General features: G+C 36.4%; 1 protein-coding gene across 1 annotated transcript in view; it reads right to left on the bottom strand.

Annotated features, from left to right (window-relative positions):
• Positions 1-829: 829 nt before the first annotated feature.
• LOC123525178 (post-GPI attachment to proteins factor 6-like) overlaps positions 830-20,470 on the bottom strand; it is a 52,634-nt gene continuing 32,993 nt past the window's right edge. Inside the window, exons 7-12 of the mRNA XM_053538110.1 lie at positions 19,536-19,756; positions 7,276-7,430; positions 6,711-6,889; positions 5,535-5,804; positions 4,435-4,642; positions 830-3,681 (exon numbers count right to left, since the gene is read on the bottom strand). Of these exons, the coding sequence (XP_053394085.1) occupies positions 3,593-3,681; positions 4,435-4,642; positions 5,535-5,804; positions 6,711-6,889; positions 7,276-7,430; positions 19,536-19,756 (1,122 nt within the window). The 3' untranslated portion in view covers positions 830-3,592. The remainder of the gene's footprint in view (positions 3,682-4,434; positions 4,643-5,534; positions 5,805-6,710; positions 6,890-7,275; positions 7,431-19,535; positions 19,757-20,470) is intronic.

Below are 20,470 nucleotides of genomic sequence, written 5' to 3'. Positions count from 1 at the left end.
TTCAATACGAACTTAGAAATGCTAACGTAAAAAGTCTTAAGTGCAAAAATTCTTTTAAAACAACAAAAACCTCAGATATTTCTGAAAACAACATGGGATGATGGCCCTATATTACTCCCCTGAAAACCTGAACAATTATTCAACACAAGAGGGTACAGCTGACTTTGAACAATATACAGTTGAAACTTGGGTGTCTCGAATTCAAAGGGACAAAGTGTTTTACTTGGGAATGACAAAATATGACTTAACAAGAGGGCCAAGATGACCCTAGATTGCTCACCTGAGTAGCACACCATAACAGTGTAAACATGTTTTACCTAGTGATTTCACAGAGAACAATATTCTGACCAATTTTCATTAAGATTGGACAAAAAAACAAAAACAACGTGGCCTCTTGAGTGTAAACAAGCATTTTCATTGATTTGACCTATTGACCTAGTTTTTTTATCCCACATGACCCAGATTCGAACTTGTCCGAAATTTTATGAAAACTAACATGTTTCTGGAAGATTGGAGCAAAAAAAGAGGCCTCTAGAGTGTATAAAAGCTTTTCCTTTGATTTGACCTAGTGACCTAGTTTTTGACCCTACATGACCCAGATTTAAAATCACCTAAGACTTCATGATAATAAACATTCTGACCAAGTTTTATGAAGATAGAACAAAAAATGTGCCTCTAGGGTGTAAACAAGCTTATTCTTTGATTTGACCTGGTGACCTAGTTTTTGACCCACATGACCCAGATAAGAATTCAATTCATGCAAACAAACATTCTGACCAAGTTTCATGCACATCCAATGTAAAATGTAGCCCCTATTGCATGCACAAGGTTTTGTTTTTTTATTTTAACAGGTGACCTAGTTTTTGACCTCAGATGATACAGATTCAAACTTGGGCTAAAGATCATCAAGATCATCATTTTGAGCAAGTTTCATGAAGATAGGGTCATAAAAATGGCCTCTAGAGTGTTATCAAGCTTTTCCTTTGATTTGACCAATGACAAATGTTGATGGACACCGGACGCCAGACAATGACTGGTCACAATACCTCACCTTGAGCACTTCATGCTCAGGTGAGCTAAAAATTATCCTTGGTACAGTCGGTTCAAAAGCTCACATGACATGAGCTTATGTTGTATTTGTTTGCTATCTTGTCAACTTTAAATAAATCCTTAGGTGTTTTAAGTAAATGTGTTGTAGCCTCATATACAAGTACAACATGTCATGTATATTTTATATACATTTTAACACTAGTTGTCAATTTAAAATGCATGTTTTCCATAGGTATTAATTCATTATATATTTGCAACGCATGATCACACCTTGAAGCGGGTTACAACTCACTAGCATATAACCAAAGCTGCAGTTGGTATCTGGACTTAAACGGAGGGAAAATTTTATCTCTTTGGTGGAATTATGACGGGACTTGAACATTACTTCAAGACAACCTGAATTTTGAGGTTACAGCGTATGAGATACCGAGTTTCGGCTGTACCTGTGTTTCCTATATCTGGCCAAAGTACTCCAGATTCAACCTAGCACAGTGAATAAAACTGCTTTAGGTAAGGAAAATAAATGAAGTTGACACTTCAAACAGTTACAACTCATCTGAGAGAGATTAAACTTTTATAGGTAATCTTACTCCAAGTTCTTTTGTAAGTTTCCTTGCTTTCAGATCACTATTTGACCCTACTACTATATGTCAAGGTGATCTCGCACTGTTCTTCTTATATTTTTGTTAATGTAAAATGAAACTACAGACAGGAAAGAACATATCTGTGTCTGCAGAGAGGAAAGGTTTATATTGTAATTTAATAGAAACATAATCTAGAAAAGGGATGCAATTCCCATTCCTAGGCCTTCAGCCGTATGATCACTTCCATTTCGTTCACTAAATAACTTAATTTGATTCCTGACATATTTTCTACTGAATCAGTATTAAATAGAAACAAAGAAAATAGAAAAGAAAACACAAAAGATTTGCAAAATGTCTGTGAAATCTTAGATTTATAATGTTGTTTTTTTTTCAATGTTATATTTTATAAAGAAAACTGTAATACACGTTTACATATTTTCTGGTGTCACAGAGGCACCAAAAAAAGAGTGCTACCATATCTGACCTACTATTTCATATAAAAGACGCCAGAATTGTAATTATATAACGCAACAGTTACATACTGCTTCCCTATCTTGTCCACTTTTGTTCTTGCACAAAAGACATTTACAATTTTTCAAGGAGAACAATGTTTTAATATATTTAAACGCACTGAATCAGACAAATACTGCAGAGAATAATTCACCTTGGTTATGCCTTTGTGAACTTAATACACAGGGTTATAACCTCTTCATCATGTTTAAATATATTAAAACATGGTCCCGTTTTATGAAATAAAACATATTCTTGATTTTAATCGAAGACAAGAGTGACAAATGCACCCAAAGCGTGCACTAAAATTAATAATCTCTAACCCTGATTTATCAACATTTGGGTCTTTCAATTCTTGCAAGGTACCCTTGTCTTTTAGGATTGTCTATACACAATCGAAATATAGACAAAAAGAAATGGGTTCAGATGGTAAGCAAGACCTTAAACTGCTGGCCAGGAAAGCTGTATTTTGTTGCTACTATGTCAAAGCTGTATCCATTTTGTTTTAAAATGTAGTCAATTCTAAATGTCGTTACAACACTAGCTACCACACTAAAATATAAGTAATTATCATAAAGTGTAGATTTTATACATTATAATTAGTAAATGTTTTCCATATTGTTTTTCTTTATAAAGTTAACAATATCCTGCCTTGTATTTTTACCAGACTATAAACCCTTGTTTTAATGTTCTGTCTATACACAATCGAAAAACTAGACAGAAATTATGGGGTTATGGGGTTAGATGTAATGCAAAAAAATCATGGTTATAAGACCGAGACACAGACGATAAGCTTATATTGTATATGCAGATATCCCAATACACTGACTTTCACTTTTATCAAACACCAGACACCAGTTGGCAACATCAGGACAAGAGGTGATCAGAAAACACAGGCCTTTGGTGAGCTAACAAATATAAACCTATGCCAATAATAATTATACAGCATAAGATATCAGAAACTGTTGACAGAACATCAAATTTACATATAGCTTCATAAAAATATTTCATGAAAAATCTCGATTTATGAGCAGTGTACAGATGATATCTTAAAAATATTATTATTTTCAAATCAAATTAAACATTAATTCAACTATAAGTTACAAGTACAAGAATTAAATGCCTCTATTTTCAAATATGGCAGTACTGAATGCCGCAGTGCTGATTATTTCAAAGCTGTTAGTATTATATAAAAGCTGTTGAGCTAAAAAATTCCCCTGCTTTTGTTTCATAATTAATATCAACCAAGTAAAATCAAGCTTAAAATAAATTGATTTTTGAACTTAATAGAGAGCAAAATTGCAATATAGTAAAAAAAAAAAAACAAAAAAAAAAAACGATATGTTTTAACTTATATGTAAATTTAAGAAAAGTAATGTAAACTGTAGAATGAATACAAAAAAAATATTCAAAGCTGATTAAGGTTGTTCAATGTTACATCACTGTTACTATATAGCATAGTTATCACTGTTTGATCGTATTGGCTGGTATGTTGATGCTAGAGCAGCTTGTCCATTCTTTTTGACCTTATAAAATCCTGCAAAATAACCCACAAAATCTACTAGAATTTCATTAAGATATGGAATACGAATTCATTATAATATTCCAGTTAGCACAGATCTCTAAGATTGATGAAGCAAAATGTTACATGTCACACTTTTCTCATTCACTACATGGAACTGTAAAATATACTGAGAAAATAAAGGTGAATAAAGAAGACACTTCTCAAAACAGTAACAATATGAAGGAATCTTCTCTTTGAAAACTGGTGTGCTAGACAAACCCTGTCCAGGTATTTTAGTTTATACTAATTTGTTTTAGCTCGATTGTGATGAAAGCTTCAAGCTTATTGGAACCACTCTCGAGTCCGCTTCCTGGAAAAACCAGTACTGGTGTCATATGAGAAGTCATGGTCGTGACCCCAGTGGGGCTCGAACCCACGACCCCTGGATTGAGGTATTTTGACAGGAAAGAGAAAACAGATGCCAAGGTGGTGGGAACACAATGCTCAGTGCCATACATACATGCCAGGCACTATATGTATACAGTCAACTACCGAGGAAAACTTGGACACTTACCTCTAGTTTCCCTAGGTGGCAACAGGAACACAATGCTCAGTGCCATACATACATGCCAGGCACTATGTGTATACAGTCAACTACCGAGAAAAACTTGGACACTTACCTCTAGTTTCCCTAGGTGGCAATAGGAACACAATGCTCAGTGCCATACATACATGTCAGGCACTATGTGTATACAGTCAACTACCGGGAAAAACTTGGACACTTACCTCTAGTTTCCCTAGGTGGCAACAGGAACACAATGCTCAGTGCCATACATACATGCCAGGCACTATGTGTATATAAGTAATTCTCCTCATTCTGAAGAAATGTAAATATTGCCAGAGCCCCACACACAAGCAAGGCACCTGGGAGAAAACAAATCAGGTATTTCTTTTTACTGGGGTAGCATTTATGTCTGTAACAACACCTGCACATCTGAAAAAAACATACAGAATATATTTAATCTTCACTGCCTGTGAAGTACTTTACTGGCAAGGTTCATGTTCAAGTAAAGCACATTAAATGTAATTTTCATGTGAAGACGAAGTAACTAGAATGTAATGTTTATTGTGAAGCACCAGAAATGTAATGTTGATGTCAAGGTGAAGCATGTAACATTCAAGATAAGGTGAAGCATGTAATGTTGATGTCAAGGTGAAGCATGTAATGTTCATGATAAGGTGAAGCATGTTATGTTGATGTCAAGGTGGAGCATGTAATGTTCATGATAAGGTGAAGCATGTAATGTTGATGTCAAGGTGAAGCATGTAATGTTCATGATAAGGTGGAGCATGTAATGTTCATGATAAGGTGGAGCATGTAATGTTGACGTTAAGGTGAAGCATGTAATGTTCATGATAAGGTGGAGCATGTAATGTTCATGATAAGGTGGAGCATGTAATGTTCATGATAAGGTGAAGCATGTAATGTTGATGTCAAGGTGAAGCATGTAATGTTCATGATAAGGTGAAGCATGTAATGTTGATGTCAAGGTGGAGCATGTAATGTTCATGATAAGGTGAAGCATGTAATGTTGATGTCAAGGTGAAGCATGTAATGTTCATGATAAGGTGGAGCATGTAATGTTGATGTTAAGGTGAAGCATGTAATGTTGATGTCAAGGTGAAGCATGTAATGTTCATGACAAGGTGAAGCGTGTAATGTTCATGATAAGGTGAAGCGTGCAATGTTCATGTAAAGGTGAAGCATGTAATGTTCATGTCAAGGTGAGGCATGTAATGTTCATGTTAAGGTGAAGCATGTAAGGTTCTTGTTAAGGTGAAGCACCTACAATGTAAAGTTCATATTGATGAGTTAAAATACTTACCCAAGATATCATTATCAATAACAATCCAAGGCCAGCTGGTACCAGGAACAAGAAAGCACTGGTTTTCTTATATAATACACCAATCAATAATCCCAGGGGACCAGCAATCTGTATCAAAGCCTTCCACTGGAGAGGTGGCCTTGACATCGCTACCAAAGTCATCCAAATAGATGTTGCTGATCCAAGAAAGTCACATGTACTTAGAATGCTAATATGTAAAATGCAATATTTGTAACCTTCCATTCTCCCACCATCACAGGCATGGTACAGCTGTGGATAATAGAAATCAGTGTTGCAATAAAGGTATGGTAAGGTATTTCAGTTCATAATGATATAGTATTGGTATAACATATAGTAAAGGTACAGAAATTTGAAAAGCCCAATATTTATATCCTTCTATAACCCAACCATCTCAGACATAGTACAGTTGTGGAATATAGAAATCGTTCATGTGATAAAGGTTTGGTATGGTATAGATATTTCAGCTATTAATGGTATGGTACTGGCATAACATCGAATAAAGATAAAGAAACTGAAAAACTTAATAATTACATATAGAGATCAGATCTGGAGTTGCCATAAGAAAAATATAGAGAAGTCTCCCTTTTCAAGAAAACAATTTGAGATCTTATTTATTAATGAAGATGCTCTTTTGTACATTACTTAATAAATGTCTAGGTGTTAGATATACCTATATCAGCGATACAAGATCTTATGAGAAAAAGAGACAATAATCATTCTGATGTTTAAATTTTTTTGTTACTTTTTTTCCATCCTCCTGCTGTCATGTGTATAGAATAGCTCTATGAAATACAGTAATATTACAATAAATATGGTATACACAGATCTGCACATACTTACTACGAGTTTTTCAGTGATTCATTATATATAACAGTGAAATACACAAGTTATTTTCACACTGAACTTTTCATTGGTACAGAAATACAAAATGTGTAAAATTTGCTCAAAATCTGTTTGTTTTACATGTAAGATGAAAATATCTTTCATTCATGGGGTGATACCAGATATCCCATTTGTGCAATATTGCATCAGAGTTTTGCTCTATGAAGGTTCTTGTGATTTCAATACACATGTATATTTTCATTCTTGATTTACCATTGTGTTTCCTTCTCACAAAATACATCTGCCAAGTAAAGCATATTATAGAATACTTACTGTTGAAAACACCATAGTATATGTATATACCAGGGCCTCAGCATAATGTTTTCTGTACAGGGCCAGTATAATTGCTGGTATGAAGACAATGTTACTGATGGTCAGTAATAGAAGTTCAATTAATTGTTCACTTTCATCTTTAACCTCACTACCATCAGAGCAGTCGTACCCTCTCCAACCTATAACACAGTAAAACGTCTCATTCAATACATTTCTATTTGGTGCAGTACAGATTATGTGGCACCAAAACAGGACTACCAATTTTTGTTTCACATATCATTTGATATTAAAATGTGAGGAATGGAATTAAAACTTTTAAACATGCTGAAATGATCGCAGATAAACAGCAAAACCAAGTGTTCCGACTCTTGTTAGTCGCCTCATAGGATCATGCAAGAGTAAGGCATTGGTTCCAGTTCTTTTCACAAGTTGTCATCCTAGAGGCACTGGGGACTTAAACATTTCTAATAATAATTGTTTGCTTGTTGTTGTGTTTAATTCATGATTTTGTATTTGTACTACTGTTTTCACTTGAAGAAAGACAATGAATTCTGCATTGACATACCTGAATTGCACCTGCATGTTGTGCAGAGAACCTGGCCATTCAAGTAATTGATACAACGCCCATGGTTTGAGCACTCACCCTCAACACAAGCATCAGTTGCTATGGTAACATTTAACTCAGCTGTCACAGCACCACATGGCATGAACACTATGTCACTGAAAGAAAAACATACTCTCCATCAGATTATCCCAGAGCAGGACTAACCAAAATGTCTAATGACCATGCTCTTCATCCCTGTTTTTATCTTTTAAATCACTAACAAATTTTCCTTTCCCTTTAATTTTGCCATTTTTTCTTTTATTTTCTACTAACAATCTTTGTGGCTTAACACACATGAAAATGTCTACGTCCTGGTAAATGGTTAGACAATATCGGAAGATAGATAATGTGACACCTGTACAGATGTACTGGGTTTCCAAGGGAACACATTTGCGGCTGATGCTAAATTAATCTTGACTAATGAAAATCAAGAAAGAATTTGCAGGAATGATACACACTGAACACTTAATATACATGTTCCTATTGGGTATGTCCATACTGATGACCACATTGCTTGATTAGCTATGCCTGTTATTGTGTATATTATTCTAAAATGTGGATTTTGGAAATTGTGTAAAGTGAAAGTAGACCTTTTAAAGCTATATATTATTTGGTGTAGCCAGATAACACCCCTCTGGAAATATGTTTGAATCTCTTTTATTAACAAGAGCTGTTTGTAAAACACATATGCTCTAATTAAAGCCAGTAAAATACTTCTTCCCCCAACAAACCCATGATATCCTATGGTAACTGCATTTGAACTTTTATATATCATGGTAACTAAAAGTAATAGAGTAATCTACTGATTAGTGGCAAATAATTTATCTATGTTTTGAGCCTCAATGTCCTTTGGCCTTGAAATTTGATTCAATGGTTCCAAGGTTACTTACCAAATGAAATCATTCATTAATTTAACAACATTCACCAGTTATTGGTATCAAAGTAAATGTGACCTAAGGCTTTGTCCTACTGACACAAAACATAATATAGTTCATCTGCTATGAAACACATGCAATGCTTAGAAGTTTGATGAAAATATGTCCAAACATTTTTAAGTTACTGATCCAAAATCATGTTGTGTTTTATAGTAACACTGACCTTTCTCTTTGACCTACTGACCCCAAAAACATGAGGGGTCTTCTACTGACTACATTCATTATCCTAAGCAGATGCAAGCATTTCTTATTTGCCAAGAAACTATTCTAAGCCCCAAGGTCACTGTGCGCTTGACTTTCTGACCTCAAAAACAAAGAGGGGTCATCTACCCTTCACAGGCCCAAGAGTTCTCAAGTTATGACTATGAACTTTTTGAAAAAATTCCTTTATAAAAACAAAGTTTATGTAAACTGATTCGATTCTTTTCTATAACTCAATAAGAAGATGACTTTACAAAAAAAAGATAACAAGAAGGTCATGATGACCCTGGATCGCTCACCTGAGTAATATGAGCTACATGTTTCAAATGTCAATCTGATGCTAAAATATTAAGAAAGTAGGTCATATTCATGGTCACTGAAAGTCAGTTTTAAGATCGGTGTGCAAAACTGTGTAAGTCATCCAAATATAAATTCTGTATCTTAAAAAAACAAGAAAGTAGGTCAGTAGGTCAAGGTCACAATCAAATGACCCCTACTTACATGGGGTCATCCGGTTAGAGAACCACTAGGCAATGCTACATACCAAATATCATAGGCCTAGGCCTTGAAGATTTTAAAATTTTTATCCTATATAAAGCTATGAAAAACTTGGGACCCCCAGGGCAGGGCCTCTTTTCACCCCAGGTGCATAATTTGAATAATTTTGGTAGAGGACCACTAGGCAATGCTACATACCAAATATCAAAGGCCTAGATCTTGTGGTTTCAGATAACAAGATTTTCAAAGTGTTTTTTTTCCTATAGAAGTCTATATAAAACTTTGGACCCCCGAGCGGGCCTCTTTTCACCCCAGGATAATAATTTGAACAATCTTGGTAGAGGACCACAAGGCAATGCTACATACCAAATATCAAAGGCCTATAGGTCTTGTGGTTTCAGATAAGAAGATTTTTAAAGTTTTTTCCTATATAAGTCTATGTAAAACTTGGAACCTCGGGGCGGGGCCTCTTTTCAACCCAGGGGCATAATTTGAAAATCTTTTTATAGAGGACAATTAGATGATGTCACAAGCCAAATATCGAGGCTTTACGCCTTGCGGTTTTGGACAAGAAGATTCTTTAAGTTTTTCCTTTCTGTTGCCGTGGCAACCTGAGAGTTCTGTGTGGAGTTAGATTCTTTGAACATTTTTGAAAGGGGGCCAACCAAGGATCATTCCTGTGAAGTTTGATGTAAATCTGCCCAACGGTTTTGAAGAACAAGATTTTTTTAAAAATTGCTGACGGACAGACGATGGACATCAAGTGGTCACAAAAGCTGTCCTCTAGCCTTTGGCTCAGGTGAGCTAGAAAGTCATTTCATTTTTTCACATGCACATCACTGAGAAACTCATTTTCACATTAAAATAGTTATAACTTCATAGTCAGCAAATCAGACCACAATACCCTTTACCATGCCGGACACGACTGATTCTGCCTTTACGACCAGTGCAGATAATGATCAGCCTGCACATCCATGAAGTCTGATCATGATCTGCACTGTTCGCCTTTCTATCAGTATCTTTTTTTGGTATGCAACCCTTTTAACAGTTAATTGTACTGTCCAAACTGAAAGATGAACAAGTTCATTATAGATATTTAGCAGGGTAAAGGTTACTGCCAAATGAAGAGAAAACAAAACCATAAATAACAATTTCCTAGGGTGCAGCTAAAAACCAATTTCATAAAATATATATAAAAGCAGAAAGACAATTTATTTCCATGCAGAGGCAGTCAGGAGTGTTGTTTTTTCTGAAATTAGAGTAAAAATCATACAGAAGTTTCTACAGAATTGTCTGACATATGGTAATATATCAAAAGAATGGATGCTGAGAATCAATGAGAGATAACGTCATACCAGTGGGCTGTAAATATCTATTGTGGTTTCCTTACATAAATCTTAATAAAAACAAAATGTTTTTGCCCTCTGAATGACAAAATATAATTATGTTGCCAATCCTCTCCATTTTACCTTCTTTTTTCAATTATTCACAATTGTCTTTATCTACCAATTAAAAGAAGGTTTTTTTTCTATTTAAACAGACAAACAGAAACCACAGATACTTCTGTATGTTTTTATTTCACGCTAAATCTGCATGATGACATTTCATGCTCTTGTTGAGAGAAATTTCAATGCAGCATGCAAACAAGAACTGTCCATAAGACAGCGCGCTCGACTTTTCTCAGTGCTTGACTCTGAATAAGAGCTTTGCCAGTAAAAAAAAATCCAAGTTAAAAAAGCTACATAACTATGTCAAAATTCAAATCAGAGTTATGGGAATTGTGTCTCCTGGTGTAGACTTCGATAGTAAATAACTATTTTGAGTTTCAAGTCAAAAGCTTTGATAGTAACAGAGATATTCTAAGATAAAAAGGGGCATAATTCTGTCAAAATTCAAATCAGAGTTAAGGCAATTGTTTCTCCTGGTGAGGACTTTGATGCCAGGTGAATAACTATTTTAAGTTTCAAGTCAAAAGCTTTGATAGTAACAGAGATATTTGACTTTATCAAAAACTTTAACCAAAACTTCTAAATTAAAAAGGGGCATAGTTCTGTCAAAATTCAAATCAGAGTTATAGGAATTGTGTCTCCTGGTGTAGACTTTGATAGTAAATAACTATTTTGAGTTTCAAGTCAAAAGCTTTAACAGTAACAGAAATATTTGACTTTATCAAAAATTTTAACAAAAAATTCTAAGTTAAAAGGGGCATAATTCTGTCAAAATTCAAACAGAGTTATGGAGATTGTGTCTCCTGGTGTAGACTTTGATAGTAAATAACTATTTTGAGTTTCAAGTCAAAAGCTTTAACAGTAACAGAAATATTTGACTTTATCAAACATTTTAACAAAAAATTCTAAGTTAAAAAGGGGCATAATTCTGTCAAAATTCAAATCAGAGTTATGGAGATTGTGTCTCCTGGTGTAGACTTTGATAGTAAATAACTATTTTGAGTTTCAAGTCAAAAGCTTAAACAGTAACAGAAATATCTGACTTTATCAAACATTTTAACAAAAAAATTCTAAGTTAAAATTGGGCATAATTCTGTCAAAATTCAAACCAGAGTTATGGGGATTGTTTCTCCTGGTGTAGAGTTTGATAGTAAATAAAAATATTTTAAGTTTCAAGTTAATAGCTTTGAAAGTAACAGATATATTTGACTTTATCAAAAACTTTAACCAACGGCGACAGCGAGGCGGACACCGGGGCGAGTGCAATAGCTCTACTTTTTCTTTGAAAAGTAGAGCTAAAAATGAAACTCATAGAAAGAAAACAGCAGTAGCCTGTTTTCATGGATAAAAATCACAAAGTTCTTGCATGCAAGACAGGATTTTTCCGTGCTTTTGCAGTTGCTGGAAAAGCTCATCTTACACCTCAGGGTGTAAGATGACTCACATGCTTAAATTTATGAATGAATGCATAAATTCATACCTTACAATAACAAAATAGTGCTTAGAAGAAACATAGTTGTTTTATTTTATTTCTTTTTATTAATTGAAGAATATGGTATGCAAGAAAAAGAATCTATCACTAGCTGAAGGTGCAGATGGAAATATCTCAGGGAGCCAGATATTTCCATCCACACCTTCAACTAGTGAAAGATTCTTATAGCAGTTTTTTTATATATTTTCTTACCGATTAATAATTTTGTGTATAGTGAATTCCAGTACAGAGTTTGTCCATCTGTCTAGCATTAGTCTATACTGTTGGTTACGATGAATTCGTGAACATGAAGAATTCATGAAGTTTTCACAAATGACTGACAATGCAAATTCATCCTGTTAAACAGTAACTAAAAACAAAATCTTCATTTTGAAGACACTTTGTATAATATTTGGTAATCTTACAGCCAACCACTGATATAATTTCTAAATATTTAAGTCGAAAAAGGGATTTTATAAAATTGCAAAACTGGGTTATGAAACTTGTACAAAGTACATCAGCTCATGACAATGGACAATTGTGTGAAGTTTCAATCCATTCCCATTAATGTGTACTGATATACCAGCTTACATACAAAAACTTAACCAAAAAACTGTTAAAATAGAAAACATGGAAACTCCACAGGTCGCTCAACACGACAAAAATGAAAATGTTGCAGGCTCGGTTTGATTGAGCCTGTTCATGGACAGTAGTGGAAATGCATGCTACCGTCCATGCCCTCTAGCCCCGGGTTGAGCAGAACTCAACATTTACACATTTTAAAAGTACCAAAAACAATTTAGAGACATCCGCAGATGTGTTCATACGGCGATGCACATGGAACCTTCAATGCTACACTAGTGTGTAATTCCATGAAAAGCGGCGTATGGTCCACAGTTAAAATAATGGATTTGCCCTAAACGAGAAATCAATGGGCAGAACTAAACAAACTGGAATTTAGAAAGGGGATCTGAGGTTATGGAGCCTGCATATCACAGGAACTGCCAAAAGACAAAGTTAAAAAGCAGGTACCATTTCCAAGGGGTGATTATACAATACCCAAAGCTATGAAAGACTTAGTGTGTGAAGACACATGTGAAGTTTCAATTCAAATTCTGCATTAGTTTTGAAGATAATAACTTGCATGTAAAACTTTAACCAGGATTTTCTAAGTCCAAAAGGGGGCATAATTTAACCAAAATACATGTCAGAGTTATGGGACTTGACCCAAGACACATGTGAAGTTTCAATTCATTATCTGCATTAGTTTTGGAGATAGTAACTTGCATGTAAAACTTTAACCAGGATTATCTAAGTCCAAAAGGGGGCATAATTTAACCAAAATACATGTCAGAGTTATGGGACTTGACCCAGTGAAGTTGGTAATTGACCTAGAAAAAGAAAAAATAAGTTTCAAAGCTATATGCCTTTAAATAAGAGCCATATATACTTGCATGCAAAACTTTTACCAAGGTGTAACGCCAATGCCAGGGTGAGTAGAATAGCTAGACTATTCTTTGAATAGTCGAGCTAAAAAGGGGCATAATTTTGTAAAAATGCAAAGTAGAGTTATGGAACTTGAGCACTACATGTCAGATCATGACAGTGAACAAGTGTGTGAATTTTAAATCTATTTCCATTAGTGGATACCGAGATACCAGCTTACATACAAAAACTTAACCAAAAACAGCTAAGTCGAAAAAGGGGCATATTTTTGTAAAAATGCAAAGTACAATTATGGAACATGTGCACTGCATGTCAGATCATCACAGTGGACAAGACTTGGTGTGTGAAGTTTCAAACCATTCTCATTAGTGGGTACTGAGATACCAGCTTACAAATAAAACCTTAACCAAAAATTTCTACGTCAAAAAAGGGGCATAATTTTGTAAACAAGAGGGTCATTATGACTCTGGATCGTTCACCTGAATAATATGAGCTACATGTTTCAAATGTCAAACTGTTGATTTTTAGAATTTTTTTGGAAGATTTTCCGATGTACAATCAAGTAACCCCTGGGGCGGGGCCAATTTTACCCCGGGGGTCATGATTTGAACAAAGTTTGTAGAAGTCTACTAGGCAATGTTACATATCAAATATCTAAGATCTAGGCCTTCTGGTTTATTTTTAGCAAATTTATGAAGATTTCCCTATGTACAATCAAGTAACCCCTGGGGCTGGGTCAATTTGACCCTGGGGGGTAAAGATTTGAACAAATTTTGTAGAGGTCCACTAGGCAATGCTACATGTGATATATCTAAGCTCTAGGCCTTCTGGTTTATTTTTAGAAAATTTTGAAGATTTTTCTATGTACAATCAAGTGGGGCGGTGTCATGATTTGAAAAATTTTGTAGAAGTCTACTAGGCAATGCTACATGTCAAATATCTAAGATCTAGGCCTTCTGGTTTATTTTTAGAAATTTTTTGAAGATTTTCCTATGTAAAATCAAATGACCCCTGGGGCGGGGTCTACTCTGACCCCGGGGGTCATGATTTGTTCAAATTTGTAGCAGTCCACTAGGCAATGCTACATGTGAAATATCTAAGCTCTAGGCCATCTGTTTTTTTTTTTAAGAACATTTTTGAAGATTTTCCTATGTAAAATCAAGTGACCCCTGGGGCTGGGTCAATTTTGGCCCCCGGGGGTCATGATTTGAACAAATTTTGTAGAGGTCCACTAGGCAATGCTACATGTCAAATAACTAAGTTCTATGCCTTCTGGTTTATTTTTAGAAAATTTTTGAAGATTTTTCTATGCAAAACCAAGTGACCCCTGGGGCGGGGTCAATTTTGACCCCGGGGTCATGATTTGAACAATTTTAGTAGAGGTCCACTAGGCAATGCTACATGTCAAATATCTAAGCTCTAGGGCTTCAGCTGACACAAGATTGTAATCTTGGGCTCAACATGTTGGGCTAGCTAGGTCAGCTGACACAAGATTGTAATCTTGGGCTCAACATGTTGAGCTAGCTAGGTCGGCTGACAAAAGATTGTTATCTTGGGCTCAACATGTTGAGCTAGCTAGGTCAGTTGACACAAGATTGTTCAGCTAGCTGGGTCGCCTGACACAAAATTGTAATCTTGGGCTCAACATGCTGAGCTAGCAAGGTCAGCTGACACAAGATTGTTATCTTGGGCTCAACATGTTGAGCTAGCAAGGTCAGCTGACACAAGATTGTAATCTTGGGCTCAACATGTTGCACTAGCAAGGTCAGTTGACACAAGATTGTAATCTTGGGCTCAACATGTTGAGTTAGCTAGACTGGTTGACACAAGATTGCTATCTTGGGCTCAACATGTTGAGCTAGCAAGATGAGCTGACACAAGATTGTTATCTTGGGCTCAACATGTTGAGCTAGCAAGGTCAGCTGATGCAAGATTGTAATCTTGGGCTCAACATGTTGAGCTAGCTAGGTCGGCTGACACAAGATTGTAATCTTGGGCTCAACATGTTGGGCTAGCTAGGTCAGCTGACACAAGATTGTAATCTTTGGCTCAACATGTTGGGCTAGCTAGGTCAGCTGACACAAGATTGTAATCTTGGTCTCAACATATTGAGCTAGCTAGGTCAGCTGACACAAGATTGTAATCTTGGGCTCAACATGTTGTGCTAGCAAGGTCAGCTGACACAAGATTGTAATCTTGGGCTCAACATTTGAGCTAGCTAGGTCGGTTGACACAAGATTGTAATCTTGGGCTTAACATGTTGTGCTAGCTAGGTCGGTTGACACAAGATTGTAATCTTGGGCTTAACATGTTGTGCTAGCTAGACTGGTTGACACAAGATTGTAAACTTGGGCTCAACATGCTGAGCTAGCTAGACTGGTTGACACAAGATTGTAATCTTGGGCTCAACATGTTGAGCTAGCTAGGTCGGCTGACACAAGATTGTAATCTTGTGCTCAGCATGTTGAGCTAGCTAGGTCGGCTGACACAAGCTTGTAATCTTGGGCTCAACATGTTGAGCTAGCTAGGTCGGTTGACACAAGCTTGTAATCTTGGTCTCAACATGTTGAGCTAACTAGGTCGGTTGACACAAGATTGTAATCTTGGCCTCAACATGTTGAGCTAGCTAGGTCGGTTGACACAAGATTGTAATCTTGGCCTCAACATGTTGAGCTAGCTAGGTCGGTTGACACAAGATTGTAATCTTGGTCTCAACATGTTGAGCTAACTAGGTCGGTTGACACAAGATTGTAATCTTGGGCTCAACATGTTAAGCTTGCTATGTCTCAACACGTTGAGCTAGCTAGGTCAGTTGACACAAGATTGTAATCTTGGGCTCAACATGTTGAGCTAGCTAGGTTGGCTGACACAAGATTGTAATCTTGGTCTCAACATGTTGAGCTAACTAGGTCGGTTGACACAAGATTGTAATCTTGGGCTCAACATGTTGAGCTAACTAAGTCGGTTGACACAAGATTGTAATCTTGGGCTCAACATGTTGAGCTAGCTAGGTCGGTTGACACAAGATTGTAATCTTGGCCTCAACATGTTGAGCTAGCTAGGTCGGTTGACACAAGATTGTAATCTTGGTCTCAACATGTTGAGCTAGCTAGGTCGGCTGACACAAGATTGTAATCTTGGGCTCAACATGTTGAGCTAACTAGGTCGGTTGACACAAGATTGTAATCTTGGGCTCAACATGTTGAGCTAGCTAGGTCGGTTGACACAAGATTGTAATCTTGGCCTCAACATGTTGAGCTAGCTAGGTCGGTTGACACAAGATTGTAATCTTGGTCTCAACATGTTGGGCTAACTAGGTCGGTTGACACAAGATTGTAATCTTGGGCTCAACACGTTGGGCTAGCTAGGTCAGCTGACACAAGATTGTAATCTTGGTCTCAACATGTTGAGCTAACTAGGTCGGTTGACACAAGATTGTAATCTTGGGCTCAACATGTTAAGCTTGCTATGTCTCAACACGTTGAGCTAGCTAGGTCAGTTGACACAAGATTGTTATCTTGGGCTCAACATGTTGAGCTAGCTAGGTCAGTTGACACAAGATTGTAATCTTGGCCTCAACATGTTGAGCTAGCTAGGTCGGTTGACACAAGATTGTAATCTTGGTCTCAACATGTTGAGCTAACTAGGTCGGTTGACACAAGATTGTAATCTTGGGCTCAACATGTTAAGCTTGCTATGTCTCAACACGTTGAGCTAGCTAGGTCAGTTGACACAAGATTGTTATCTTGGGCTCAACATGTTGAGCTAGCTAGGTTGGCTGACACAAGATTGTAATCTTGGTCTCAACACGTTGAGCTAGCTAGGTCGGTTGACACAAGATTGTAATCTGGGGCTCAACATGTTGAGCCAGCTATGTTGGCTGACTGAAGTTTGTAATCTCGTTGAGCTCAACATGTTGAACCCGCTAGGTTGGCTGACACAGGATTGCGATCTCACTGAGCTCAACATGTTGAGCCTGCTAGGTCGGCTGACACAAGATTGCGATCTCATTGAGCTCAACATGATGAGTAAGCTCAGGCACAGGACAAAATCATAATCTTCCAGTCATAAAATACCCAAAAATTGCTGACATTAATTTTGGTGTTCTAACATTCAATGATCACCTTGCATGATCAAGAAACATTAAGAATGCAGTATTTCTGTATAATGCATGCAAAGTTAATTGTTTTTAAATTACTTTTCATACAGTAAATTTTCTTTTAATCTCAGATTTTGCATGATTTATAGCAAGTTCTGTACAGAAGGTTAGACACTTAATTCACAGGAGAAACTGTGGAAATATTTATGGCAGTAATCAATTTAGAGAGTTTTGTCTGCATTGAGAAAAAACTGCCCTTACTATACTGAAAACACTAGAAATATGTCAGTAGGGCCTGGATGCTCCAACCATTAGTGTGAGGACACACAAGTGCAAGCCCTGTGAGTAACGGCACTGTGACAATAGAACATAATATAATGAAGCTATGAATCAGTCTGGAAAAAAAAAAAAAGATGTTATATATTTAATTCATCTTTCAATGATTACATACTTCTGTCATTGTAAAAGTATGTAATAAGTTACTGAATATCCTTCTATGCACAAAAAAGATAGAGACCAATTCTTTGATTTCTGTGATATCTAGATTTGATTTAGGGGTCTTAGTCATATAGTTGACAAATCACATTACTTAAGTTACTTGAATATCTATCTAGGTGAACAAAAATACAAAAGTTATAGACCAACAAGAGGTTTGGTAATTCTAATTAAAATACTTTTTGAAGGTCATGTGCTAAATAATAATTATTTCAGGTTTGGTGAGTCTAGCTGAAATACTTTTTTAATTACAAGCATTTTCCATTTATTTTACCAAATCTAGGGGAAACACTGCTTTTACTGGGTCCAGGGAGGATAATAGAATATGTGAGCAAAGGTCATGTGTTGTTTAATAATTATGTTAGGTTTGGTGAGTCTAGCTGAAATACTTTTTGAATTATAATAATAATTTTCAAATTATTTTCCAAAAAAAAATGGGAAAAACTCTGCTTTTACTGGGTCAAGGTGAATAATACTAAATGTGAGCAAAGTCCATGTGCTAATTAATAACTTCTTTTTCTTCTTCTTCTTGGCGTTCACCGCCTACACCGTCACCCCTGATCCAGCAATGAAGGATGCCGTCTTCTTTAGGTCCTCCATCTTGCACTGATTCTGCCTGGAAGGATCTCAAAGAACCAGTGCCATCACAACTAAATCTAGATGATTGTGTAGTCATGGTGTAAATGCATTGTACCATGCTTTGTTAGAGAGCGCCAACTGGCCTGCTACATCTGTCTTAGCTCTCTAGGTTTTATGTTGGGGTTACCTCTCCCTTAGATTTCAGCCAAAAGACCTGCCCCTGGAATAATGGGGGATCTGTCCATGGGCAGCAGGATATATCCACGCACCGGTGGGCCTTGCATGCCGCATGTCTGGAGGCAGACCTCCTCCGAGTCCTATACAGTTCTGCCTAGGGCCACAGGGTGCTCAGTATCCATGTGTTACCACGAGAAAGCACTGCATAGGGCTTGTCTACAGAGAGGCTATGTACTGCCAGGGAAGACGTATGCACTCGGCTTCCTTTTTGCCCAAAGTGCTAGCCAGCGGCAGAGGCTGAAATTGGAAGGTGACAAGCACACGACACACCACACTAGATGCATCAGTAGACCATTTGACACACAAAATTAATAACAGATTTGGTGATTCTAGCTGAAATACTTCTTGAATTTTAAGCATTTTAAATTTCAGATGGACAGATGGATGGATGGATGCACAGACGCACAACAGACAAACCCAAAACAATATCCATCCACCTCCAGTGGGGAATAATACCATGGAATACTAAGAAAATAAATCTACAACACTAACTGAGTTGCAGGGTATTATATTAATTCAACATACACACTTACAAACTTTATCATATTATTGTTATTTACAGAACGATATTTTATTTCATTATTTTTATAATTTTACTATTTTTATTTATTTTATTATATCATAAAAGTTGGGGCCAGCTATGCCCACGGTGGCAGTATATAAGGAAATCCCATCCCTGGCAGAGATAAGTCCAAAACATCAGAGGAGCCTTTGGCACAAAAATCTCAAGCTCCGATGGGTTTTTCCTACACACAACTGATGGGTGGGGTAGATTCACTTTGAGTACATATTTACCTGTAGTTTCACTTTACCTGTTATTATTCTTTGGTGGTTTAAAACATTGCATCATCATTGCCAGTACCCAAATGCCAGCTTGAGGGTAAGGAACTACAACCTTATGTGAACCTTGACCTTCTGGTGCCCTACTGCTCACGTTACCTTGGTAACCATTTTCACAGTGGAGAATATCTACATTAACTGGAACAACGTCTCTATGGAGACAGATATCAACTTTCACATTCAGGTCATTGGGCTGAAAGAAATACAGCATGATAGGACAAATCAGGAGAATGAATTAAAAAAAAAACTGTAATGTTCAAAATTTGGTAAGATATTTATCAAATAACAATTTAATAGTTACTTGAGGTCATATGGTAATTATAATTAAACAGTCAAGGAAATATGATCAGATATTTTTTGAAGTATTTTTTCCTACATAAGTCATATAAAAACTATGTGACCCTCGGGGCAGGGCCTCTTTTCACCCCAAGGGCATAATTTGAATAATCTTGTTAGAGAGCCACTAGGCAATGTTACATACTGAATATCAAAAGGCTAGGCCTTGAACTTTCAGTCAAGAAGATTTTTAAAAGTTTTTTTCCTATGTAAGTCTATGTAAACTTCGGACCCCTAAGACAAGGCCTCCTTTTACCCAAGAGGCATACTTTGAACAAACTTGGTAAAGGACCACTACGCAATGCAACATACTGAAAATCAAAAAGCCTAGGCCTTGCAGTTTCAGACAAGAAGATTTATAAATTTTTTTCCTATATAAGTATGTAAAACTTAGGACCCCCGGGGCAGGGCCTCTTTTCACCCCAGGGGCATAATTTGAACAATCTTGGTAGAGAACCAAAAGACAATGCTACATACCAAACATCAAAGGTCTAGGTCTTGTGGTTTCAGATATGAAGATTTTTATTTTTGTTTCCTATTTAAGTCGATGTAAAACTTGAGACTCCTAGGG

The sequence above is a fragment of the Mercenaria mercenaria genome, chromosome 3 (assembly GCF_021730395.1).
Source record: "Mercenaria mercenaria strain notata chromosome 3, MADL_Memer_1, whole genome shotgun sequence".
Classification (NCBI taxonomy): domain Eukaryota; kingdom Metazoa; phylum Mollusca; class Bivalvia; order Venerida; family Veneridae; genus Mercenaria; species Mercenaria mercenaria.
This window is presented reverse-complemented; position numbering and strand designations above follow the sequence as displayed.